This window comes from Podarcis tiliguerta, assembly GCF_965153285.1.
Source record: "Podarcis tiliguerta genome assembly, chromosome: 8".
NCBI classification, from domain to species: domain Eukaryota; kingdom Metazoa; phylum Chordata; class Lepidosauria; order Squamata; family Lacertidae; genus Podarcis; species Podarcis tiliguerta.
Genome location: NC_139541.1, coordinates 71,159,677 through 71,186,887, shown reverse-complemented (window position 1 = coordinate 71,186,887; position 27,211 = coordinate 71,159,677). Strand labels below are relative to the sequence as shown.

Genomic DNA, 27,211 nt, shown 5'->3' with positions numbered 1-27,211 from the left:
GAATATATTCGATGGCATTGCTGTCTACGGGACATCTTTAATTGGACTCGGGAAACATCTGCTCGTTAAGAGACTCGAAAAATTACTCTGAATTTTATTAAACAAAGGAAAGTTGGAAGACAGCCCAGAACTTTAGAGATAGGAGCTTGGAATGAAGAAGGAACCCTTCGAGGGAGTACAATGCTGAAAATGACTGACAACAACAACAATAAAATTCCTGTTGCATGTCAACATATATGTGGATTTGTTAAACACGATTGAAAGTCACATAACAGTGACTGTGATAACGATAAAGGGTTTGGATGGGAATTTTGATATTGGGAATAAACAACAGAGAAAAATGCAGGGACATGTGAGAAATGTAGATAATAGTTGTGCTGCATCAGTTGTCTTTGCAGGGATGTTTGCAGGTGCAGAAAACCATTGAAAAAGTATGCTAGCACTCTCTAAACCTCAGGAACCCTTGAAAAACCCTTTTGGTAACCCAAAACTCAACCAAACTCCACCACAATTGCTCCCTCCAAATCTCCTTTCTCAAACTCAAACTCTCTGCAGGCCTCAAACCGCAGTGCAAAAGGCTCCTGGGATTGCAAGACACCGTTTTCGCACTGTTTTTGTCATTTCCATGCTCTTTTAGGGCCGTTTCCCTCCTTTCCGTGCCACTTCTGGGTTCGCGGTGATGCATGCAAGCACAGTCGTGTATGCCTTGAACATGCGTAAATGGAAGGTTGCCTGTAAATCCAAAAGCATATTTCTGTCTTTGTAATGAGGTTTCCTTTTAGGCTTGGGAATCTGTGTGCTTGCCTTAAAAATATTCTTTATTAAAAGCACAAGCTATGAGACAAACAGGGGAATCACAATAGTCATTTGCACATACACAATATTTAGAATTTGAAGGCCCAAACTCAAAACAAACAATGTCATCCATAGATAATTTCGTTCTGCTTGATTCATACAAGATACCCGTCTTTCTCATTCCTTACTTTAACCCAGCCACTGAATGAATAATAATATTGCTTAACATCATTCTTAATTCGTAATACTAGCATGTGTTTAGCCAATACTGTACTGTAGATATTTTATAACCTCTAAAAAGAAATGTTTTTAGGGGAACAAAAAGGGTTTATTTCTAAATTGGGAGTAGCCTGCCTGTTGCTCTTCAGATGTTGGTGAACTCCAGCTCCATTCTGCCCCAGCTAGCATGGTCAAAGGCCAATGGACAAGGTTGATGGGAGTTGTAACTAGGGTTGCCATACGTCGAGTTTTTCCAGGACATATCTTGTATTTAAAGGGTGAAAACACCGTCCGGGGGGATTTTTTTAATTGCCAAAATATCCAGGGTTTTTTTGGTTTTAGACAAAGCACACGTGCGCTCGGGAACTGCCTTCCAGGAGCATGAACAGCTGTGCCCTGCAAGCGCAAGCAGCATGCCTCAGAGCGGGAGGAGCGTCAGGGCTCCTTTGCGTGGTTCAGCTGGGGCACAGGAGAGGTCCCAATCCCCAGCTGAGCCAGCCCCAGTGCTCCCCTTGCTCATGGGCAAACCAGTGCCAGGCTGGGGACTCCTTTAAGTGCTCAGCTGCAAGGAGTGGCAACCGCGCTCCCCACAGCCAGACAGTTTTACAGAGTCCCCAGCCCAGCACTTTAACTGCTCAGTTGAGCAGTTTCACAAAGCCTACCGTCCCCCTTATTATTATTATCATTATTTATTTATGATGATTTTTTTATGTCCTCTTCTTTGGTTTAGAAGATTTGGCAGCCCTAATTTGTAACAAAACAACATTTGGAGCGCACTAAGTTGGCTGGTTCAGTATTCAGTTAACGGATTGCAATGTGCTGTGAATTTGCCATTCCTTAACGCCATTCCTATTGTATAATGTGTCATCTTCATCATGAAAGTATAGTCATTTCCTCAAGGTCCAACTTGTTCCATTGTAGACTGTGTTTGTGACATCAACATAGCTCATCTGAAATTGTAGCACACTCTTTTCCTCATTCTGTTGCAGCAGGATTCACGCGGAAGGCCAGCCCACCTATCAGGAGAGAAAAAGGGCTGGTGAGGGCATAGCCAGTGGAAAATAAAACACTATCTGAGATATCCAGATCACTGATCCCAGCATGACCTTCCTTTCTCATCAGGGGAATCATGCCCTGATCCTCAAAGCCCTGCCATTCTAACAGGCCCAGTTCTCTCCCACAGAATTCATGATTCATTTTGAGACTTCTACAAGGGACTCTTCTTGCCAGGCATGCCTCCATCTGTTTTCATAAGTATTCAGACAGATGCATTGTGAGACAATGCTCATCTGCAATGAGCTTTTTTACTTGTAGGTTGTGGCACCAGCCCTGTGGAATGCCCTCCCATCAGAGGTCAAGGAAATAAACAACTATCTGACTTTTAGAAGATATCTGAAGGCAGCCCTGTTTAGGGAAGTTATTAATGTTGTGTTTTATTGTATTTTTAATATTTTGTTGGAAGCTGCCCAGAGTGGCTGGGGAAACACAGCCAGATGGGCAGGATTTAGTTAGTTAGTTAGTTAGTTAGTTAGTTAGTTAGTTAGTTAGTCATAAACCCATTTATCAAGAAATTCTTTTCGGGATCAAAAAATAAATGCACTTTGTCTGTGAATGACATAAATAGTCTGTCTCCATTCATTCTAGAATATAATATCATTTCTACTCAGCCAAAGCCTCTGGGAGCATTTGTAAGGAATAAGGCTAGTGAATTCCTGAAGTTTGGCACAAATGCATTTCCGTAGTCCAGAAATCCTACTGACACACTTAGATCAAGCTTAATTCAGATGTTTTTCCTGCCCTTCGAGTGGAATCTGGGGAAACCTGATTCCTTCCGAGTTTTGGTAAGAAGGGAGAAAGACATTTCTGAATGCTTTTCAAGGCCTAAAAACCCAGAAGTAATCCATGCTTGCAGTAAAGAAGCACACCCAGGGGATTGTGTCACGTTCCACCCTCTTCCTCTTTTGCTGATAGTGGAATTGTGTGCACAGCATGTCACACCAGGAAATTGATCAATATATGAGCCTCCATCCGCTGCCAAAGTGGCACACTGCCAGGGGCACGACCACATGATGATGCTAAATGTGTAGCTCAGCCCCATACTGTTCTGTAATGAAATAAACAGCTACCAACTCCATGCGAAGGCAAAGCTTTAAATAAAGACGCACATTTTCAGCATTTCCCATTTGACACATACTCACCAGTTATAAGGAAGAGAGGAAAGGAGGCCCAGCCCAAGCCAAAAGACCATCCATAACTGAACAGTGTTCCCGCACACCCTGTGAAGGTGGCCATGGCAATCATGACGCAAAGAGCTATTAAGAAAAAATACATTAAGATATAAAGTTGATTGTACATTCAATGTTCTATGCTGACCCTGAAGCTGCAGCTAGTGAAATGCAGTGGCTGAAAGATGTGCCCTGGTTGCCAGATTGCTACAGGGATGGAGTCGGGGACCAAGTGGAACTTATTGTATTTAAGCATTGTTGTTTTAAACTATTTTTTATTTATAATTTTTTCTAAAAAAATTGTTTTCACATTTTAGTTATTTATAATTTTTGATGTCTTATAGTGTTGTCATTTGTTGGAAGCCACCCAGAGTGGCTGTAGCAACCCAGACAGATGGGCAGCCTATAAATATATAACTTAGTAGTAGTAGTAGTCATATATTGGAAGTCGAAAGGAATCCGTTCCGGAAGTCGTTTTGAATTCCAAAAAGTTCTGAAACCAAAGCGTGGCTTCCCATTGGCTGCAGGAAGTTCCTGATTCCACCTTTGAAACATATTCATTGGATGTGCTTCCAGGGGAAGGAGAAAGCAGGGCTGAGCTGGCCCAGCATCCCTTGGATCTGGAACCAATCTCACCGCCCACATGCCATAGCATTGGGCTTGAGCTAAACCTGACTGAAGCACCAGCCAGGAATTGGGGCTGATCATCCTGCTTCCCCACACCCCCGCTACATATCCAGTGGAGATGTGGTAGGTGGGTCACAAAACCCTGGAGGTGGACAGAGGGCTATTGGATAGCACCTTTCATTATTGATTTCAGTGGGTCTGCTCAGAGTATAACTTCATTGGATTCAAGTAAGAACATATTGGGTGGACATTTCAGCTTGGCACAGTCTACAGCTTTGTGTTCAGGGGCTTGAGGGGCTTGAACTGACTGGAAGCAGATGCTTATGACCCCCCATAATACCTGCAACAATGCTGGCTATGGCTGCAGTCTTGGCCTTGGAGATGGAGCCAAATTTCACGCTAAAAAAGGTGCCACAAAGACCAATGCAAGAGATGGCTCCAGCGATCATCCCGAAGAACAAGAAGGCTCGGGTAGCATGGACATAATCTTTCAGGAAGGAAGGAAGAGAAAGGAAGGAGGAGGTTAAATTCCCACAACAGCCATTTTGTGCTTGAACCCACTGCACTTGAATCAAAACATTAATTCCTCGCCCCCCCCCCCCCCAAAAAAAAGCATGGAGTGAATGTGTTATCCCTAGTCACACTGAATTTTCAGGGAGTTGGGGAACTGTCAGTTGCCCCCCGCCCCCCCCCCCAAGTTACGGTTGAGTACTACACCACTAGTACTCTGAGCAGAAGACAAAAAGCTTACCTCTCACATCCATCCCAAATGAACCACAACTTTCAACTAATCCAATATTTACACAAGTTCTCCAGAGGCCAGTGTAGCTCACTTCATTTTCCAGCCAGTAGTCTGAGCCCAGGGCAATGAGGAGCAGCAGAAGGCTGACGAAAGCACAAACCACGGCGCCAATCTGCAGGGCCTGCATGGTGCGAATGGTCAGATCTGTGACTGCTCAGCGTAACTGCAATGCCGAACCTGGGGAAGGGAGACAAGCTCATTATTCCACATAGGTTGCAGTTTATGTTTGGGTGTGCTTAAAATTTGCATATGTGACAAGAGGCCTACCACAGATAGTGCTGTGGCGAAGATGTCCTCCGGCTGTACATTTAATATTTCTCTGTTTCAGGTTCTCAGGGCACAAGGTAAACAGAAAACAAACAAACTGTGCTGCCTTTCACCACCCTGTTCTCATAAGTGGTCCCTCCTCCCAAAATAATTCCCACCTTGATCCTCTGAAAACCGCTGAGCACCTTGGTGGACCACTTACTAAGTTTACCTGCCTGTTGCTTAGCAACTGTAATATGCTTTGCCCTCTTGGTTTTTCCCAGCTCCTTCAAAAACTTGATGGATAATGGCTTTGGAGATGGCATTCTCGTGGACTGCTCTAAAGCTGTGACACTCCCTCCTGACAGGTGTGAGTCTTGCACCATCATTATATGGCTTTTGGTGAATTAAGACACACCTCTTTACCTTGGTCTTTGACACTGGAGGTGTATAAACGATTTTTAAATGATTTTTTTACAAAGAATATCAATACTTTACTGGGTCTCCTCCATCTTTTGACATCGTTTGCCTGCAATATAGCAGTAGCTGAATAAATACATTTATAATTATATTTTTTATTTATTTATTGAAATTATATACCACCCTATATCCACAGCTCTATGAATCCTTCCCATGAAGTGTTGACACTCTTTTGTAGCTCTGCATTCAGATAAAAATATGTGGATAGTGATAGAGACCTTTGTGGGGTTTGTATGCCTCACTTCTATATCTTTTGTATATTAAGATCTATCAGATTGATGGACACATTGGCTAGAAAAATTATATGCCTGAACTGAGGGTTGCAGTGTCAATCACGGGCACACACCTGCATCCCCCCCTCCCTCCCCACACAACTCCATTGTCTCATGCTGCAACCACCCCAGAACTACCTTTGCTTTGTACCTGTTTGTGCCCCACTTAGTGGGTTAATGGAATTGAAACAGAAGGGTAGGGTGGGAGAGGAGGAAGACATGAAGAGAACCAAACAAATTGCCATCCATTCACTCAGGAGTCATTTCTGTGAATGGTGTTTGGCTCAGGATGAATAACCAAATGGCATATATCTGCTCTCCTTCCCTCCCTCCCTTCTCTCATCGCTCACCTTCATTGACTTGACCTTAGCCTTTGACAGAAAAGAAGACTTTTTATGGAGAAAACTGGAGACTTGGACAGACAGGCGCCTCTGCTGAGTTTAAATTAAGAACTTTAAGCTTCCAGTCAGAGTAGACTGAGAAGGCCAGTTGCCAGGGCCAATAGACTCAGCCAGAGCAGTTAGACAAGGTTGTTTGCCAGCTCCCTTTTTGTTTAACATGCAGTAGTACCTCTGGTTATGAACTTAATTCATTCCGGAGGTCCGTTCTTAACCTGAAACCATTCTTAACCTGAGCTACCACTTTAGCTAATGGGGCCTCCCATTGATGCCATGCCACCACCGCATGATTTCTGTTCTCATCCTGAGGTAAAGTTCTTAACCTGAGGTACTACTACCGGGTTAACAGTTTGTAACCTGAAGTGTTTGTAAGCCATGGTACCACTGTATATGTAAATAACACCATTGACCAACTTGCTAAAATTAAAAATGCTGCTATAAGCAGATGACATGCTCCTGTTATCCCAGACCTTAAATTGCATAAGGAGATGGTTGAAATTGTTTGGGGAAGTATGTAATAAAGAAACGCCATGTGCCGATTATGCCAAGACCAAATGATGGTATTTGACAAGCAGTTAAGCACAAATGGCAATTTGATGGCAATCTAATAGAATCACCGCCTCCTTTCTTTAGGTGAAAGTCATCTGTGGAACAAGACCCTGGCATGCTTCAACTATGCCACCTACTCAGTAGGGGTGGGCAGTATGCCCACCTGCTATCAAAGGGTACCACCTCTCTGTGGATGGTCCTCTTCTCTTTTCCTCAACCCTCTGCTTTCTTTTGACTTCTGAACTGCTGGATTGCGGGGTTGTAGGCTCTTTCTGGATACTGGTTCCGTTAGAGAGATTAGAATGAGGCACATATGCAATACCCTTTGTTTGTGCCACTGTATATAGGCATCGTTGGAAACCTGCTCAGGCCCACAACCTTTGCTGGGTTTACTGAACTTCCTGCCCCTGCTACTCCTTTAAACCATTAAGTATCCACTGGCCCTTTATGAGTCTGCCTTCCTTCTAAAGGACAGATCACTGAATTATTTGTTTTATTTTTGACAAAGTAATAATAAGAAATAAATAAAAATAGAAATGTGCACCCCGCCCCTCAGACCATTCCATTGTAACTATCCAACCTCCCAAAATATCTACACCTCCTGCGGTGGTTTGACCCCTTTCCGTTTTAACAGTACAAATTCCACAAATACTTTCCATATCTCCTCAAAATCATCCACACATGTTCATTTATCATTAATAGCTACTATGTATCCCACACCTCTTTATACCAATAAATTTGTGAGCAAGTCCTTCATAGCCTGTGAACTTTCCACCTCATCATAAATTGATAACAAGGCTACCTTTGGACTTTCAGTCAGCTTTAACCCAGTTTTCCCCCCCAAATGTGCCTGTATTACCTGTATATTTCCCAACGGATTTTTTATTGTTAGCAAGGTGTCATTTGCAAATAAACTTATTTTCTCTTTCCCATTATTGCTTATTCCTTTTATATTTCTATCTTCTCAAATTACATTGGCCAGAGTTTCAATGATCAATACAAATAAAATACAAAAATTGTCTTGTACCTTGGGCTAGTGTTATTTGTTCCGTTATACCATTGTTCACTACGAGATATGCCTTGTTCCTCAAGTATAATTGATTTATTAATCCCTTAAATCACTCTCCAAATCCTAAACTTTCTATAATCATTTTACCACAGGTTATTCTACACAGTCAAATGCCTTACAAATACCCAATGCTACTACACCAGCTTTCAATTTATTTCTTATTATATCTATTTCATTCAGCGCTTTTCCTGTTAAACTAGACGTCTGTCTTCTTGCTACAAAGCCATATTGGTTTTTATTTATATATTTGTACATAAAATTATTCATCCTTTTTGACATTATTGCAGTCAATATTTTAGCATCTTAATTTTTTAGGGAAATCGGTCTATACAATCCTGGGTCATTCATATCTTTTCCTGGTTTTGGAATATAGGTAATTATTGATTGTTCCCATGATAGAGGGATCCTCTCACTCTCTATTACTGAATTATTTAATATTTTTAATTTAGGAACCAATATATTTTTAAATACCTTATAATATTCTCTTCCCATTCCATCTGCTCCTGGGGCTTTCCCCCCTTTTAGTTTACCTATAACTTCCTCTATTTCTTTTTCTGAAATTGGTTGTTCCATAACCTCTCTATCTCTACTTTCTAGGTTTATCTTCCAATTTCCATATTTGTTATTTTTAGGTACTAAGTTTTTTTAAACAAAGATATAATCAATCCTTGAATAGATCTTATGCATTGGTGAGAAGAAAGAAAATTTCTTCTTCCCCCCTCCCCCAATCACTCTCAGTTTTAGCTAATCCTGTAGCATTATTACATCTTTCCTCTGGGGTAGGATTTTACTTATCTAATACCATATTGAAATCTCCTGCTATAATCACATAGCTTTTTTGAATGTCCTCCATTTCCTTTAAACACTTTATCAAAAAATTCCACCTGATTTTCATTAGGAGCTTAAATATTAATCATAGTGTATTCTTCCACTGCCATTGTTCCCTGGATTATAACGTATCTTCCCTCAGGATTTTCTTCACCTTTAATATACTAAACCCAAAGCTCTTTGAAATTATAGTTGCTACCCCTCTTGATTTTGAAGTACCCTATGCTTTCTCATAATTATTTATACCTCTCAGTTTGAGTTCATTAACCCCCTCTTTTGTATGATGCGTTTCATGTAAAAATATTATATCTGCTTTATCTTTATTCAGTAATGTTTCTACCCTCCTTTTCATACTCTACCCCAGTCCTTTAACGTTTAAAGTTGAAATCCTTATTTCGTTATCCAAGAGTTAAATGTAGCTCTTAATTTCTGGTCTCGTGTCAGGATACTTATCTAACCCATTCCCCATCCCAATCAACCCGCTCTCCCTTCCGTACCCATACATTCCAATTTATCTTTCCCACTATTTTTCTGAGGTATTTCACCTCTCCCATTGTCATAATTGTCCTCTCAAGGGGGGGGGAGGTTCCTCCAATCACAGAGCCACAGCAGAACTTCTCAGTGATCAGAGATCACTGATGGCATTTTCTAACATGCGTAGGCTAAGCATAGGTGAAGGCAACCAAGATAAGCCCCTCTTCCAGGCAAGACATTTACTTACCCCACGTCAGATCTCCGGAGAGATGTTGCTGCACACTGAAAGTCGTCAGCTCACAGATCAGTCCTTCAGCATTAGCAAGAGGAGAGGAAGTATCCTGCCTGGATGACTGTTACATTAATAGTTCCACCTCAAGGCAAAAAAGGGGGAAATGAACAAAGGTTAATTGTACCTTCAGATAAGCAGACTACTTTTCAAATACACTCACGTTACTTCCCTATGCAGGCAAGCAAAGAGCATGATGGGAGAAATGTGACTCAGAAAGAGTCCTGAGTGCCTCTGTCTGAGGTTCCCTGTTTCTGCTTTGTGCAGTGAATTAAAAGGTAAAGGTAAAGGTACCCCTGCTCATCAGGGCCAGTCGTGTCCGACTCTGGGGTTGCGCGCCCATCTCACTTAAGAGGCCGGGGGCCAGCGCTGTCCAAAGACACTTCCAGGTCACGTGGCCAGCGTGACAAGCTTGCATCTGGCGAGCCAGCGCAGCACACGGAAACGTTGTTTACCTTCCCTCTGGTAAGCGGTCCCTATTTATCTACTTGCACCCGGGGGTGCTTTTGAACTGCTAGGTTGGCAGGCGCTGGGACCGAGCAACGGGAGCGCACCCCGCCGCGGGGATTCGAACTGCTGACCTGACGATCGGCAAGTCCTAGGCACTGAGGTTTTACCCACAGCGCCACCCGCGTCCCTTGCAGTAAATTAGGGACACATAATTCTGCAAGGGATTCCCACAGGGTGGTATTGATATTGGCAACCTTCTTGTCATGTTTGCAGACATCTTTGTAACACAGAGTGGCCTGGTGCCAGAAGTCAGCTCCCCATAGAGCCGTCTTCCATTCTGTGGTCATGACCAAGCCAGCTGCTGGTGAAGATGGACTAGGAGCTGAGTTTTGTTAGGGAACCTACTGGAGCTTATCTAATTTATAGCTCACTTTACTTTGTATCCTTTGTATTCTTGCTTGTTTATCCATTCAATTTATATCTTCCCAAAGCGTTTACTTCCAAAGCATTTGTCCTTCCAGACCTGAAGGTCTGTTTTATGCAGGATGAGACATGATACCGACCGCCCTCTATGCAAGCATGCACAGTCATTGATGCCTTGAATGTGCGGAAATGGATGTTGCCTTTTAGGCTTGGGAATCTGGGTGCTCTTGTTAAAAATGTTCTTTATTAAAGCCACAAGCTGTGAGACAATCAGAAGAATCACAATAGTCATGTGCACATACAAAACATACAGAATTTGAAGGCCAAAGACTCAAAGCAAATAATGCAATTCATAGATAATTCCTTTCTGCTTGATTCATACAAGGTGCCCATCTTACTCATTCCTTACCTTTTTTATTATAATTTTATTTGCATCCTTACAAACTATTCAAAAGGAACATGTAAAAAAAGCAAAAGGAATAGAAAAAGAAACTACAAATGACTGATAGCAAACAGAGAAACAAACAAAAAACCACCCCCACATATAGACTTCCCTTCCCCTCCTTCCCTGGTTTCTTTTGTTTTCTACTTCTGCATATTCTAAGTTGCCGAAATCTACTCTTCTTACTCTTTATCTCCTGCTTTCTCTTACACTGCTGAATGTATTCAAGATCTGCTAATCTGTTTACATATATATAGTGATTTAAAAAAAAATACTCAACATTTTCCAGCCCTTTTTATATTCTTGACCATCTTGTTCTCGTATCTTACTAGTCAGAGCTGCTAACTCCACATATTCCAGCATCTTGAAATGTCATCTCTAGTCGGTACATCATTTGCTCTCCATTTTTGTGCAAGCAAAATTCGAGCTGCTGTAATGGCATATGAACAGATTTTTGGGGGGGGAGCCCTTCTGTTGCCACCATTCCCCAAAAAAGGGCTTCTGGTTTCTTGGGAAATGTTCTTTTATTTTTATTTTTTAATTCGTTATATATCATTTCCCAGAATTCCTTAATAACTTTGCACAGCCAACCCATGTGGTAATATGACCCTTCTCCCTCTTTATACTCCCAGCTCCAAACATGTTCACTAATCTGCTTGGCGTTAAATACCATCTGTGGATCATTTTCATGAGGTTTTCCTTCAGTAAATAACATGCAGTGTATTTCAGGTCTGTTTCCCATAATTTCTCCCAGAATGCAAATTCAGTTATTTTGTCCCACATCCCTTGCCCAATTAATTGTACTGGGTTTCACAAATTCGCCTTTCTTTTCCCATTCTAGCAGCAGCCTGTACATTTTAGGCAATGTTTTCTCTTTAGTTCATAAAAGTTCCATTTCAAACTGGGAACTCTGGTCAGCAAACCCAATTTTTTGTCCATCTTAAATAGTTCATTAAGTTGGTGAATCTGAAGTCAATCCACCACTTGATTCTTTATCTCTTCTTTCAGTCTGCGCTCCTGTTCTCTTTAAGAGATCTCTGTAGGTTATCCACTGATGGTCCATGATAATTTCATTCCTTGCTATCGCATCCACTGGGGATAGCCACAACGGTGATTTCCTTTCTAATCAGTTTTTTATGTTTTTCCCAAACTCTGTGTAGGTTTTTTCTAATCACGTGGTTTGAAAAGTTTTTATATATTTTCACTTTCTCATACCAGAGACCGGCATGCCATCCATACTTAATATCATGCCCTTCCAAGTCTAATAGTTGAATATCTTTGAGTAAAATCCATTCCTTTAGCCAGCACATTCATTTAACCCAACCACTGAAGGAATAATAATATTGCTTGGCCAATGGACAAGGATGATAGGAGTTGTAGCACAATAGCATTTGGAGGGCATTACCGTATTTTTCGCTCCATAAGACGCACCAGACCATAAGGCGCACCTAGTTTTGGGAGGAGGAAAAGAAGAAAAAAATATTCTGAATCCCAGAAGCCAGAACAGCAAGAGGGATCTGGCTTCTGGGATACTGTGTGGTTGTTCTGGCTTCTGGGATGAAGGCTCCCCCTGCCCAAAGAGGCTGCGCATGGCTAAGGCAGAAGCCAGGACAGGCGAGTCGCTGAAGGGGTGCTGCGCAGTTCTCCCTCTCTGAGAAGGAGAACTGCGCAGTGCCCCTTCAGCGAAGCTGGAGGAAGAACAGAAGGAGTCCCTTCTGTTCCTCCTCTGGCTTCCAGGACAGGTGCGTCGCTGAAGGGGCGCTGCGCAGTTCTCCCTCTCAGAGGAAGAACAATGGGAGCTCACACCCTCACGGGGATTCGAACCACTGACCTTCTGATCGGCAAGCCCAAGAGGCTCAGTAGTTTAGACCACAGTGCCACCCACGTCCTTTTGGTGTACTGTTCTGTATATAGTATGCTTAGTGTTAAGTTGTTGGTGAACATATCAGACGACATAGCGATTCTTCAAACAGCTCTTGTTTATTCACAGGCCAGAACAGAACTGAACTGAAGGGTTCAGCCAGCCTGCTTATACAGAGCTCCACTAGAATGCAACAGTAACCATTTTCTGTAACTATCCAATCACTGAACGTCACTTTTGATCCCTTATTTGCATATGTGGACCTGAAGTATCTACAGTATCCCCCTGCTGGCCCAGGGTGAGAACTTCAGTACATAACACTTAGTGTTACAGTTTTAGTTTTATTATAAGTTATTGTAAGTTTAAATTAAGTCTGCTGCAACTGGATTTCTTATGGACAGTGCCAATCCTGAATGTATTGGATTTGTGACCATTATGCTCATTTGCCTTCTCTGCTCTGCTGGATGAAATCTTAATTGCCTCTGGTCTCTTTATTGGGAAGCCTGCAATGTGTTTCAGTTTTTACTCTGCTAAGTATACATTGGAATGTGCTCTGGATAAATATTAGTAGAATGCATGTCAGTTTGTCAGGGTTTGTGCTCAAATGACCCCAGCCACGCCTGCTTGGTTGGCAGCAGAGTAGAATAGCTTGCAAGATGATGTGTAATTCAAAACAACAACAACCTCAGACTCAGTAAACTCTATTAGTATCATCAACCTTTTTATTCGACCGTCTGTCAGAAAAAGGAACATTTGTCAGTACACAGTTAAAACATCGAAAAAGATTTTTAAAACTTAGCCAACACTAAAATGGGTTAAACAGATAGCCCCATAAAAAAAGAAATTTGGCCACCAAGGAAGGTATAGCTCTAGTGACATTATTTAGCAAGTGTAAAACCTGGTTTTCTCCGGGTAGGAAGCTAAATTGACATAGAAGTGGGTCTATAAAATTTTGTCTAAGCTCTGCATAAGAAGGACAAGTCAAGAGAATGTGTTCGGTGGACTCAACCACACCCATGGCACAATGACAGGTTCTCTGGGCGTATGGTACTCCCCTATACCTTCCCCACAATATCGCGGAGTCAAGGACATTTAATCTAGCCGCTGTAAAAAGTCTGCGGTATTCCACATACTATTATTAGTATTAGTAAAAGTTTACTAAAGGCATAACATGAGCTTGGTGGTACAATTCCAGCTCCCTGGAAGGTAAAATTCTCTCAAAAATCCGGTTGCTGCACAATTTAACAGAAAAAACGAAACTTAAATGTCTATGTACATTTAGCAAATACAAATCAGCACAGAATGAGAGAAAAAGAACAGGAAAGAGTAGAATAACACGAGACTCCTTTTGGCCTGTAATTATAAACATCCCTGAAAGCACTTTGTCTTTGGGTAAGAGATAACACACTGAGACTGTCCCAGTTGCACTTCTCTGTTCCCTTGATAACTTTCCTCACACACAGAACACCCTAGAAACGTCTGTTTAATTATATGAGCACACTAGAAACGTCTGTAGCTTCTGTGCCTTAGAAACGCCATCAAACCTGATCCCTGGCACGGTATTCAGGCGAAAAGCCAGCCCACCTGTCAGGAGAGAAAGGGAGCTGGTTAGGGCAGTAGGTCAAGGAGAATAAAACACTCTCTGAGATATCCAGATCACTGACCCCAGCATTACCTCCCTTGCACATCAGTGGGATCATGCCTGGATCGTCAAAGCCCTGCCATTCTAATGGGCACAGAACTACATTGTGCATTTTGGATTGACATCCAAGACCCCTTTTTAATGTGTTGTGGGGATGGGAGATATTGGGTTGTTTTAGTTCTCATTTTGATTATGTATTCTGTGTTTTTATATTGTGATTTTATCTTGTGAAGCACCCTGAGACCCACAGGCATAGGGCAGTATACAAATTTTAATTAATTAATAATAATAATAATAATAATAATAATTTTGAGACTTCTACAAGGGACTCCTCTTGCCAGACATGCCTCCATCTTTTTTCATAGGTTTTCAAATAGATTCACTGTGCAAAACCAATCTGGAATGAGCTTTTAGTTTTGGAATGAAACCCATTTATCAAGAAGTGCTTTGGAGTAAAAGAATAGATCGAGATTGCCTGTGGATAAACCAAGTACTCTGTCTCCATGCATTCTAGAATAGAATATCATCTGTACTCAGCCAAAGCCTCTGGGAGAGTTTGTAAGGAATAAGAGCAGTGAATTGCAAATTGCTGAAGTTTGGTACAAATGCATTTCCGTAGTCCGGAAGTCCTGCCGCACGCTTAGGTCAAACTTGATTTAGATGTTTTTCCTGCCCTTCGAGCTGAAACTGGGAAAACCTGATTTCTTCAGAGTGATGGTAAGAAGGGAGAAAGACATTTCCGAACGTTTTTCAATGCAAAACATACAGAAGTAATCCATGCTTTCAGAAAAGCAGCACACCCAGGGGATTGGTTCACATTCCGCCCTCTTCCTCTTTTGCTGAGAGTGGAATTGTATGGCATGTCACACCCGGAAACTGTCCAATACGTGAACCTCTACCCACAGCCAATGTGGCACGCTGCCAGGGGCATGACTACATGATGATGCTAAACATGTAGATCAGCCTCAAACTGTTCGCTAATGAAAGAATGCAGCTGGCAACTGCATGCCAAGGTACAGACACACGTATTCAGCGTTTCCCATTTGACACATACTCACCAGTTATAAGGAAGAGAGGAAAGGAGGCCCAGCCCAAGCCTAAAGACCATCCATAACTGGCCAGTGATCCCATATGCCCTGTGTAGCTGGCCATGGCAATCAGGACACAAACAGCTAGGAAGAAAAAAATATGTTAGGATATAAAGTTACTGGTAAATTAAATTCTGGAAGCTGCAGCTAGTGAAAAGCAGCAGCTGGAAGAAGTGCTCTGGTTGCCAGAAGCAGATGCTTATAACCCCCCCCCCCCATAATACCTGCAAGAATGCTGGCTATAGCTGAGGTCTTGGCCCTGGAGATGAAGCCAAGCTGGAAGTCAAAATATTTGCCACAAAGACCAAGGCAAGAGATGGCTCCAGCAGTCATCCCAAGCAGCATGAAGACTCTGGTACAATGGACAAAATCTGGAAGGGAGGGAGGGAGGGAGGGAGGGAGGGAGAGAGAGAGAGAGAGAGAGAGAGAGAGAGAGAAAGAAAGAAAGAAAGAAAGAAAGAAAGAAAGAAAGAAAGAAAGAAAGAAAGAGGTTAAATGCTACCATGAAATTGGACAATTGCAGACATCCTGTGTAATACCTTATGCCTGGGATGGATAGATCAGTCCTTATCTGTTCCACGTCCATTTTGCAAGTATCCTGTTCCATTTCAGAATTAATCTGTATTTTTCAAGAGAACCCCCAACTTAAATAAATAAAATTAATTTAGACACAGTGGGGCACCATTTTGTGATGCTGTTCCTAATCCTACCTGTGGGGGTCAGTACCTGAATGGAGCAAAGTGGGGCTGTTACCATTGGTGGCTGATGCTTATGTGTACCGGTGGTGGGGGTGGTGGCAGGAAGTCCAACAATAAGTGTCTCATTATAAGTAAGGAGGCTGGCAGGTGGGGGCTGGCTGAGAACAGAATGAGGTTGGTGGGGCAATGCCCCATTTGCCCTGAGAGTAAAGGTAAAGGGACCCCTGACCATTAGGTCCCGTCTTGACCGACTCTGGGGTTGCGGCGCTCATCTCGCTTTATTGACCGAGGGAGCTGGCGTACAGCTTCCGGGTCATGTGAGCAGCATGACTAAGCCGCTTCCGGTGAACCAGAGCAGCACACAGAAACACCGTTTATCTTCCTGCCAGAGTGGTACCTATTTATCTACTTGCACTTTGACATGCTAGGTGGGCAGGAACAGGGACTGAGCAACGGGAGCTCACCCCGTCGCAGGGATTCGAACCGCCGACCTTCTGATCGGCAAGTCCTAGGCTCTGTGGTTTAACCCACAGCACCACCCGTGTCCCTGAGAGACCAGCCTCCTATTACCCAGCACGATGGTTATTGAGCTGTTGCAACACCTGCCACGTTCCACAGGTGTTCATTCTGCCCTCTCCTCCCAATGCTGTTTAACATCTTTATTAAGATGCTGAGAGATGCCATCAGGTAGCTGAGGTAACATTTTGTTTTCATTTCATTTATTAGACTTATCAGTTGCTTTTTCACCCGAAGGTCTCCAAGCGACTTACAGCGAAAAAAGGAAGACAAGTAATACATAATACCATAGAGTGAAAAGGGAGGGCGGGGAGAGAGATATCATATAATACCTTAATATTTCATGTAACATAAATTGCATTGGGGGGCACATACAAAGCAATGTTCTGACCCACTTATTAGCAAATAAACAAAACCTCCACTTCCACCTAATCCTAAAGTCATTGGCATAGAACCAACATCTCCACCCCACCCAGAAGTCTCAAGGCCAGCTGTTGCAAATGAGTGGTAGGTGGGTCCAGTGTCCTGCAGGATGGTCCAGCGTCTCTCTTCTCCTTCCATCAGGGAGCAGTAGCAAAGCAGGAAGATGATAGTGGAAGTTTTAGCTGCTTTGCAGTTGACCAGACTACTGCTCCTCCTCCTGCTGGTTCAGGTGCCACTAAGAAGCAATTTGTGGAGTCCTGGGTATTGTTACAAGCTTATCAGATGTTCCTCAGTGTGAAGCTAGTCACAGTGGGACAACGTCCATTAAAAAACCACAAAAAACTAGTCCCAAACTGCCAATCTCCCTCTGCAGTACACACACACACACACACACACACACATGTCACATGAAGCGGCAGTGGGACACAGCAAGCCTGCCAAGAACACAGTGCGAATTAAGTGTGCAGTCATCCCAAGATCCTTTGCAGCATGCAGAAAGGTTGTGGTTGATAGTGATGGACAGGGACCCCCAGGGGCGCCAACTTGGGCCCGATTATGAGTGCCTAGTGGCACACCGTGATGTCATGATGTCATGTTATGTTGCGCATGCTGCAGCAATTACCTGGGAGTCCTGGAAGTCACGTCTGAGGCCTTGAACGCAGCCAGCAAGGCCTCTGACCTGACTTCCTTGAGAAACTGGAAGTCACATCAGAGGCCCTGAAAGGCTTCGAACGCAATTTCTGAAGCCCTGTGAGGCCTCCAATGCACTTTTTGGGGCCTCGCGAAGCTCCAGAAGTCGTATTGGAGGCCCCGCAGTGTGGGTGCCAAGCACCCAGGCGTCCAGGGCCCCCTATAGTTGGTGCCAGTGGGGACTCCTCAGCAAACAAAAGTGGTGTCCTGATGGATCACCTGTTGCATATATTATACCACAGTAAAGTCCGTGATTTTTGGAGATCAGATGGGAATCAGCGATATGGAGTACCATCACCATTTTTATGCTGCCCATAGCAGCCATTTTGTGCTGGAACCCACTGCACTCAAGTTAATGCTAAATACCACACCACTAGGACTCTTAGCAGAAGACAAAAATCTTACTATTCACATTCGTCCCAAGTGACCTACAACCAGAATTGACTCCATAATAAACACAAAATTTCCAGAGGCCAATGGTTCTATTGCTATCTGCTACCCAGTGGTCTGATCCCAGGGCAATGAGGAAGAGCAGAAGACTGATGAAACTGCAAATCATGGCGCCGATCTGCAGGGCCTGCATTGTGAGAATGATCAGATCTTGTGACTGCTCAGATGACGAACCTGGGGAAGGGAGACATGCACATTATTCCACATAAATTGCAGTCTGCGTTTGGGTGTGTTTAAAATCTGCATATGTGCCGAGAGGCCTACAGCACATTGTGCTGTCATGAAGATGTCCTCAGGTGTGCAGACTATGATAGGCAATTAATACAGCTCCATTTCAGGTTAATAATAATCAGTGCTTTTTTTCTAAAAAAATGTTTAGGGGTATTGTCATTTTCCTACTCATATCGAAATACTGCCCCTCAATGAGGTCAAACTTAGATTCACAACATGTTTAGGGGTATACTTACCCCTGCATCCCCCCCAGAAAAAGTAATAATAATAATAATAATAATAATAATAATAATAATAATACAGTGGTACCTCTGGATGCGAACGGGATCCGTTCCAGAGCCCCATTCACATCCTGAGCAGAACTCTACCCGCTTCTGCGCATGCGCGGGTCACAATTCGCCACTTCTGCACATGCGCGTGACGTCATTTTGAGCATTTGCACATGCATGAGCGACGAAACCTGGAAGTAGCCTGTTCCGTTACTTCTGGGTCGCCACAGAGCGCAACCTGAAAACGCTCAACCTGAAGCTACTTTAACCCGAGGTATGACAGTAATAATAATAATAATTTATTATTTCTACTCTGCCCATCTGGGTGGCTCCCAACAGAATATTAAAAACACTATAAAACATCTCAGAAGTTGATAGTTTTTATTTATTTATTTTTTAAAAAACTATTTTACTGCAAAAATCTGGTTCAAAACAATTGCTTTTAGTCTATTTCCTCGCCTCCAGTTATGCGAAGTACCAAAGTCCGCCAGCATTCAGCTACTGAAAAATATTCCTTTCTCCTAGAGAAATCAAGAGGTTATTGTCTCATCAGGCTCAGAATCTCCACCTCCTTTCTCTAGGTGAAAGGAACCCTGGAACAAGCCCCTGGCATGCTTTTACTCCGCAACCCGCTCACCAGAGGTGGGCAGTATACCCACCTCTGATCAAAGGTTACCACCTATCTGTGGATGGTCCTCATCTCTTTTCCCTGACCCTCTGCATCAGTGTGCTTTCTTTTGACTTCTGAACTTCTGGATTGCGGGGTTGTAGGCTCTTTCTGGATACTGGTTCCATCAGAGGTTAGAATGATGCACATATTCAATTCCCTTTGGTTGTGCCACTGGAGAAAGGCAGCATTGGACACCTGCTCAGGCCCACACCTTTGCTGGGGTCTCAGAGCTTCCTGGTCCTGCTGCTGCTCCTTCAAACTATCCATTGGCCTTTTCTGCCTCCATTCTAGAGGAGAGATCACTGATGGCATTTCCTAACAAGAGTAGGCTAAGCATAGGTGAAGGCAACCAGTATAAGCCCCTCTTCCAGGCAACAGATTTGCTTACCCCACGTCAGATCTCCAGAGAGATGTTCCTGCACACCAAAAGCCTCCAGCTCACAGCTCAGTCCTTCTCTCTGCTTCTACTTTGCTCTGTCTTCAAAGGTTACAACACACAGACAACTTGCAATAGGCCTTCAGCATTAGGCAAGAGAAAATGGTGCAACTCACCTGGATTGCCACTGTGTTCCAGAAATGATCAAGAAGCCATTGGCCAATAGCAAGGCAAAAAGTGGGCAGAGCAACAAAGGCTAACTTCTCTGAAGTCTTATCCTGTGTTGGGGAGACCACCCCATCCCAATCTCCCATAAGGCACCAATTCTCATATGGAAACTCCGCCAGTCTATAAATAAGTCCTTTGTGAAAAGAGAAGTGTGGGTTTTGAAAGATGTTTTAGTTTGCGTACTGTTACAGAAAGTGTGATTCAAATGCAGACTGAATCAAATCCTAGGGCTACCTTGGCTGTCTCAATCCCCATCTTTCCACTCTCTGGTGAAGTTTGACATGTACCCTAGGAGTTGTGTTTTGTTAGGGCATGTCCTGGAGCTTATGCAATTTGTAGCTCACTTTATTTTGCATCCATTCTTGTTCAATTATCCATTGAAAGACAGTGGGCTTTTTGGGTACAGTACATATGTGTGCATGACGGGCGGAGGCGCGGCACAGTGTGGAAGGTCAACAGAACCCACTGCACCACACCATCCCTCACCAGCAATGCCGCCTGGCATGTGCACAGGGTGAGGAGAGTTTGTGGAGTTTGGAGGCTATAGGGTTAAACTCCTTGGTGTCCTGTATCTGGGGAGGGGCGTGACGCAGGGCCATATGTCACAGGCTTTGTCCGTCTTTGTCTGTGAAAGTTGCTTTCACTTTAGACTGAGAAACGCTGCAGACAGACTGTGTGTGCTTTTAGCACGGGAAAGATGCCGGAAAGTTCCGATGGAATGAGACTGATTTATGGCTTGTAAATAAACCTTTAGAGATAGCAAGAAACTGTCTCTGGACTTGATTTATCCCTCTATCTCACACGGACGGCAGGACTGCTGCTACTCTGCATTTTCTGCCCAGGTTGGCCCCAGCAGAGCTGCGCAGGGAGCGCTGACTGGACGGCAGAATTTATATGCACAGAGTTCGCAGAGCCCATGCGCCAGCTCAGCTCTGGCTACCAGAGCCCAGCAGGGCTGTACTGAGCCCTTTCCTGCCCATGCAGGGAGGACCCAGGTTGTCCGATGCAGCCCTTCACTGGCAAGTCCAGCCCCCCTCCAACACTGGCCAGGCAGCCATTCAGTGCGGGGGCTGGGGACACAGTGACGAGACTAGGCTGGGCTCTGGGACCCAGAGACACCCAGTTGCAGGCAGGGTGGGATGGGGATTCCTCTGGGGGGTGCCTAGCTTGTGCCCCCTAAAAACCATGTACCCAGGGCTACAGCCACCTTGCCCCCACACACTACACCTGCCTCCTGGGTCTGAAGTTCCCCATTTCTTCTTTATGCAGTGGATGGCGAGGAGGAGACATGGGCTGCTCCCCTCCCCCCGCTGCCCACAGATTGGACCTCCATCTCCAAACAGCCCCAGTTTTACTACTACTACTACTACTAATAATAATAATTTATTATTTATACCCCACCCATCTGGCTGAGTTTCCCCAGCCACTCTGGGCGGCTCCCAATCAAATGTTAAAAATAGTACAGCATTAAATATTAAAAGGGCTGCCTTCAGATGTCTTTTAAAGATAGGATAGCTGCTTATTTCCTTCACATCTGAAGGGAGGGTGTTCCACAGGGCGGGCGCAACTACCGAGAAGGCCCTCTGTCTGGTTCCCTGTAACCTCACTTCTCGCAATGAGGGAACCGCCAGAAGGCCCTCGGACCTGGACCTCAGTGTCTGGGCTGAATGATGGGGGTGGAGACACTCCTTCCGGTATACATCAGCCTGAGAGGCATCACTGGCAGCTTTCAATCCTCATCTATACTCACTAGTTAACATAATCTAATGCTAAAGCATTTGGAAATTCCAGAAGTGGCCTTATCCAGGGCTCATTTCCTTTTAAGGAGAGAGTGCTGGATGCTTGCAAAACTTTTTGCAAAGTCTGGATAGTTTCCATATACCACTACGTTTTGTGACTAGGGATGGGTGAAGCGACAAATTTCGGTGTATTTCTGTTTCTCGTTTGTCCAATCTTCAGTTTGGTTCAGCTGGAGGGGAGTTTGTCCACTGCACTTAGTACCCTTGTAACCTGTTTTTATGCATTTACTTATTCAATTTATATCCTGCCCTTTCTCCCAAAGGAGCATGGCAAGCCCATCGACAACCACATAACCCCTTCTCTTACAATCAGTAAAAAAAATGCTTTATGATTTTAGCATAGTCTTTTTGTTTCTTATTGTCACCCACTAAAGGTTTGCAAGGTTTGTTTTGAGCCGGCATCCTTATTCATTTGAGCCAGGTAGAGCCTCGCTGAGAAAGACTTCCTTCCTCAGCAAACCCACATCCTCATGAAAACAACAGAATATGAAGGCAAGAACTCAAAGCATATAATTTAATCCATAGACCATTCTTTTCTGCTGGATGCACTGAAAAAGCTTGGTTTACTCATTCCTTGACTTTCACCCAGCCATTGAAGGAATAATATCATTCATAATTATTCTTAATTTTTAGATCATCATACGTTGGGCAGATACTAAACTGTAGATATTTTTTAACCTCATTTTTTTAAAAAAATTAAAATTAAAATTAAAGTCTGTGTTTGGGGAAGGAATGATTTGCTTCTCATGCCGGGCTAGGCACTTTGCTGCTCTCCAGATGATGTTGGACTTCAACTCCCATCAGCCTCAGCTACAGGGTCATTGGTCAGGAATGGAAATCGTAGTCCACAAAAGTTTGGAGGCACCTCACTGGGTAGTCCTGTTCTACAGTATTCAGGAAAAGGATTCCAATTTATTACAAAGAGACCTTGTTTCTGTTTCTTCTCACTAAAGTACATTCATTTTCCTTCAGCTCGAACCTGCCCCAGTGCAGGCTGCGTCTCTGTGCCCCACTGTATCAACTTGGCTCCAGGTGTCATCTGACGTGGATGCACAGCCTTTTCTTCATGCTCATGCTGACCCACCAGTATCCAAGGGGAAAGCCAGCCCACCTGTCAGGAGAGAAAAGGGGCTGGTTAGGGCAACAGGGGAGCAGAACAAAACACCACCCAAGATATCTGGGGCTCTGACCCCAGCGTTACCTCTCTTGCTCATCCTCCAAGACCTGCTGTTCTCGTGGACCAAAATGTATTCCCTTCCACAGAACCACACTGACTGCGCATTTTGAGACTTCTCCAAGGGACTAGTCATGGGCAGAACTGGAAGTGTCTAGGAGTGGATGGATAAGCCTATCTCACATCCGTGTCATTAATGCATAAACCTGTTTTCACATCACACTGTAAATTATCTATTTTAAAATAAAACGTAACAAGAACTAACGTGTATCCACAACATACAAATATAAACACGTATCTTAGGTTAACATATGCATTACTAAAATACATATTTTGATGTATATGTGCTGATTTTTAAAACAAGAGGCTTCTGTCGATGTCCTCCATGGGCACATGGGATCCTAGAACTATTGGGGTAGTATTGGATTTGATCATAGGAAGCAGCCATGTAGATCACCTTGCCAACAAAGGTCCATATAGTTAAAGCTATGGTTTTCCCAGTAGTGATGTATGGAAGTTAGAGCTGGACCATAAAGAAGGCTGATTGTCGAAGAATTGATGCTTTTGAATTATGGTGCTGGAGGAGACTCTTGAGAGTTCCATGGACTGCAAGAAGATCAAACCTCTCCATTCTGAAGGAAATGAGCCCTGAATGCTCACTGGAAGGACAGATCCTGAAGCTGAGGCTTCAATACTTAGACCACCTCATGAGAAGAGAAGACTCCCTGGAAAAGACCCTGATGTTGGGAAAGATGGAGGGCACAAGGCAAAGGGGACGACAGAGGACAAGATGGTTGGACAGTGTTCTCGAAACTACCAGCATGAGTTTGACTAAACTGTGGGAGGCAGTGGAAGACAAGAGTGCCTGGTGTGCTCTGGTCCATGGGGTCACGAAGAGTCGGACACGACTAAATGTCTAAACAACAAAAGGGGCAGAAACTGCACTGGTTGTGCCTCCAAATTACCTTTGACTAGGGTCGGGTATTGGGGCTGTGACGCTGTTGGTTCTTCTGGACATCTCAGTGGCATTTCATAGGAATCCGCCTACTCACACTGTGGGTAGGCAATACCTCCTGGCACCCTCATCCGACAGGGGCCCTGGTGCTGGGGACTGCCTGGCTGGTGAGGGCGGCTTCAAGCTCACCTCACCAGCTGGCATTTCGGATTTAAGCCTGCCTGCAAATTGGCTAGTGGCAGGCAGGCTTGGAGACAAGGCCTTCCCAGGGAGTGGGCTTGATGAGGCAGGTTGGCCCTAGTCCCTGTAACTAGTTTTTTGTCGGATCTCCCAGCCAGCCCTTTTTCATACTGTTTTCAGACCTTGCTGTGGCATTGCTGCTCACCGTATTCAGTGCAGGAATTCATCCATCAGGGAAATCGGCACCTGCCGGCTGGTTTTTTTCCTACCTCATAGCAATCATCACAACTTTGGTGGTCTAGGCCAGGGGTAGGCAACCTAAGACCCATGGGCCACAAGCGGCCAATGGGGGTCATTTAACTGGCCCAAGAGCCACCCACGAACCAAGCAAGTTCCCACACACTGTGCTAAACCGGCACAGCACGGCACAGGGACTCGCTTCCGCGGTGCCAGAAATCACGTCTGCACATGCTCAGACGCTGGAAATTGTCAGAAATCACAGCCGCACGCACGCACTCACACATGCACACAATTTGGCCCATGGAGGGATCACTGCTGGAATGAACCTGCCCAGGTGAGTTAAACCTTGCTGAGTTAAACCTTGCCTGCTCTAGGTATTGGATGCTCCTTAGTCTTGGCCGGGCAGGGGAAAGGTTGTAGTCTTGGCCTACCCCTCCCCAAATGTAGAGTATCCCATTAAAAGGGTCCAGGAGGAGTTGCTTCTGGCTATATGCCCAGGTGGGGGCTTGGACCTCAGCACTCTGCAAGTTGGTGACCCCCATGGGAGTCCCCCTATTTGACGTAAGCCCCTGCTGCTGCGTTGACCCTTGGTGTCACTTCTGGCAGGCGGGTTGGAAGTAAATGGTTGACCAATGCCTATACCAAACCTCTTGCCTCTGATGTCAATAAAGTTGTGGACTGGTTTGATCCCATTCATACTGTTATTCGGAGAGTTTGGGGAAAGTGCAGAGCCTGGCCATGCAAGTCAGGCATTATGGGGTCCTTCTGGCATAGTGGGGAAAAGAGGGTGCTGATTTGCAATAGGTCCTTTCATTGCTGTTAAGGGAGATGTAGGATGTGGTCCTATGAGATAAGTGTTCTGCCCCACGGAGATTGATCTGGGACCCCCTCAGTTACGTACCCTATCCTTCATGCTATTTAACACCTACGTATATACTAATCCCATAGGTAGCACACAAAAAATCATTTTTCTTAATCCACAATCGTTTGTGCTCATCCTCAACCTGCTGCTTTCAATCTTAAAAAAAAAAAATCTAGATCCTGGTATCCCACCTACAAGGGTGAGTGTGGTGTCATAAAACCTTTCGCCTAATTAGGGTATCCATATTTTTGCTTCCCTGCCCACACCTCAGGTAAAAGAAAAAGGAAGCGCTCTTGGTATATACCAACCCACAACGTCATTGGGCAGGTATGGATGCGCGCACACACACCTGCTTTCATCTGTGTTCAAATGGACACACTGTAGAGCAGCCCCAGACTTAAATAATGCAGCTGACAAGGCTACACGAAGGCAAACATTTTAATAAAGATGTGCATTTTCAGCATTTCCCATTTGACACATACTCACCAGTAATCAGGAAGAGAGGAAAGGAGGCCCAACCCAAGCCGAAAGACCATCCATAAGACAATCCAGGACCGAACACTGTTCTCGCACACCCTGTGAAGGTGGCCATGGCAATCAGGACACAACCAGCTAGGAAGAAAAAATACATCAGGATATCAGGTTACTTGTAAATTAAATCCTTGATGCTGACCTGGAAGCTGCAGCTAGTGCAAAATGGAGAGGATCAACTATTCACTTGGGGTGAAATATGACCAACATATATACTGCTGCTGAAAGAAATCCACTGGCTACCAATCCGCCGCTGTGCAAGGTTCAAAATTAGTGTACAAAGCCCTATATAGCTAGGGACCAGTGTGAATAAAACATCATCTCACCCCTAACATCCCAAGCTGACCACTGTGCACTGCAAGAAATGGCATCCTGCAGGTCCCAGCCTATGAGAAGGTCTGTTCCATATGATGTCAAAATTGGGTTTTTGATGTGTTGGCACCTACACTTTGGAACTTCCTCCCTTTATATATCAGACAGGCACCTTCTCTATTGTCTTTCTGGTGCATGCTAAAGATGTCCTGCTTTCAACGAACGTGCTAAAATCTTTATCCCAGCTGGTATCTGTTCTGAATCTGAGTTGATTGTAGATTATTGGCTGCTGTTCTGAACAGTTTTTCTATATTTATGGTTACTATATTTCAAATTGTTTTCAAATGCAATTGTTTGGCTGTTTTTATATAGGTATCAGTTACATATAATGAAAAAGTAAAAGTGTCATCACCCTGCAGTTCACTTAAACACAGACAGGTGGCAATGTGAAATAAAGTGTGATGAGCAGTGGTGGATGGGTGGCTCAGGCAAGGGACTGCCACAACATGCGGCAGCCGTTTCTGAGCAGCAGCCCTTCTCTGCTGGCCACCTTTCAGCCTTGCTCCTCCTGCCAGCCAAGCTGTTCATTCTACTGCCAGTGGAGGCAAAGGTAGAAAAAGGAAGATTTTAGGAGCATGCCTTGCTGAATAAGGAGGACATAGTTTTTGTTGGATGAACTCCACTTCTACTTGCAGTGCTGCTTTTGAAGCTGCTCTATACAGATCTTTTCCATCTCCAACATTGCAGTTGGAAAAGAGCCATTTCTGGGGAGGCTTTGAAGATCCTTTGTGATCCTCTTCTCCTTTGCACCATAATATTGGAAGTGCAAATAAGAAGGGGGAGGAGGATCATGAAGGGTTTTACGAACTGGCCCTTCTCCTTTGCATTGATGGAAATGGAAACGGAAAGATGTATTTAGGGAGATCGCTAAGCCCTTTTCTAGGCTCCTACTTTCAACTTCTGATGTTGCAGGTGTTGCAGAAAGAAGCATCAGAAGTTCACCCTCCTGAGAGGCCTACAGCAAATTCATACCTTCCAGATGAACTGGATATGCAGTAGTGGCTCCACCACTCTCTAAATACCTGGGATGGAGAGTAAGGGTTTGAATTGTACCTTTCATCATGTCAATACATTTCAGTGGGTCTACTCTGAATATGACTTAGTTGGAGTCCACCAATAGGATTCCGTGTGGACTTTTCCTTTCAGCTCAAGTTTTCTTGGCGTAGGATCTGTGGGATTTGTTCAGACACAGTCTGCAGCTTTGAGTTTGAGGGGTTGAGGGGACTGTGGAATCAGATGCATATGACCCCAAGGATACCTGCAACAAGGCTGGCTATGGCTGAGGTCCTGGCCCGGGAGAAGAAGCCAAACTGGAAGTCAAAAAATGTTCCACAAAGAATAATGAAAGAGACAGCTCCAGCGATCATC

At 44.2% G+C, this 27,211-nt stretch overlaps 2 protein-coding genes across 2 annotated transcripts in view; both read right to left on the bottom strand.

Moving 5' to 3' along the window:
• LOC310684761 (protein NKG7-like) overlaps positions 1–27,211 on the bottom strand; it is a 104,465-nt gene that overhangs the window by 63,826 nt on the left and 13,428 nt on the right. The window lies entirely within an intron of this gene.
• LOC310684769 (lens fiber membrane intrinsic protein-like) lies at positions 782–19,599 on the bottom strand. The gene is made up of 5 exons (XM_083456341.1): positions 19,515–19,599; positions 4,618–4,845; positions 4,207–4,353; positions 3,213–3,326; positions 782–2,030 (listed from the first exon to the last, which is right to left on the bottom strand). Exons 2-5 carry the CDS (start codon positions 4,793–4,795, stop codon positions 1,990–1,992), a joined length of 480 nt encoding a protein of 159 aa, XP_083312467.1. The 5' UTR covers positions 4,796–4,845; positions 19,515–19,599; the 3' UTR covers positions 782–1,989.

What these genes read in the sequence shown, in the direction of transcription:
- LOC310684769 (XM_083456341.1), bottom strand. Translation starts at nt 4,795, where the DNA reads ATGCAGGCCCTGCAGATTGGCGCCGTGGTTTGTGCTTTCGTCAGCCTT. An exon ending in CATAGCCAGCATTGTTGCAG is followed by an intron (nt 3,327 to 4,206) that starts GTATTATGGGGG and finishes TTTTCTTAATAG; the next exon opens with CTCTTTGCGTCATGATTGCC. An exon ending in TCCTCTCTTCCTTATAACTG is followed by an intron (nt 2,031 to 3,212) that starts GTGAGTATGTGT and finishes CTCTCCTGATAG; the next exon opens with GTGGGCTGGCCTTCCGCGTG.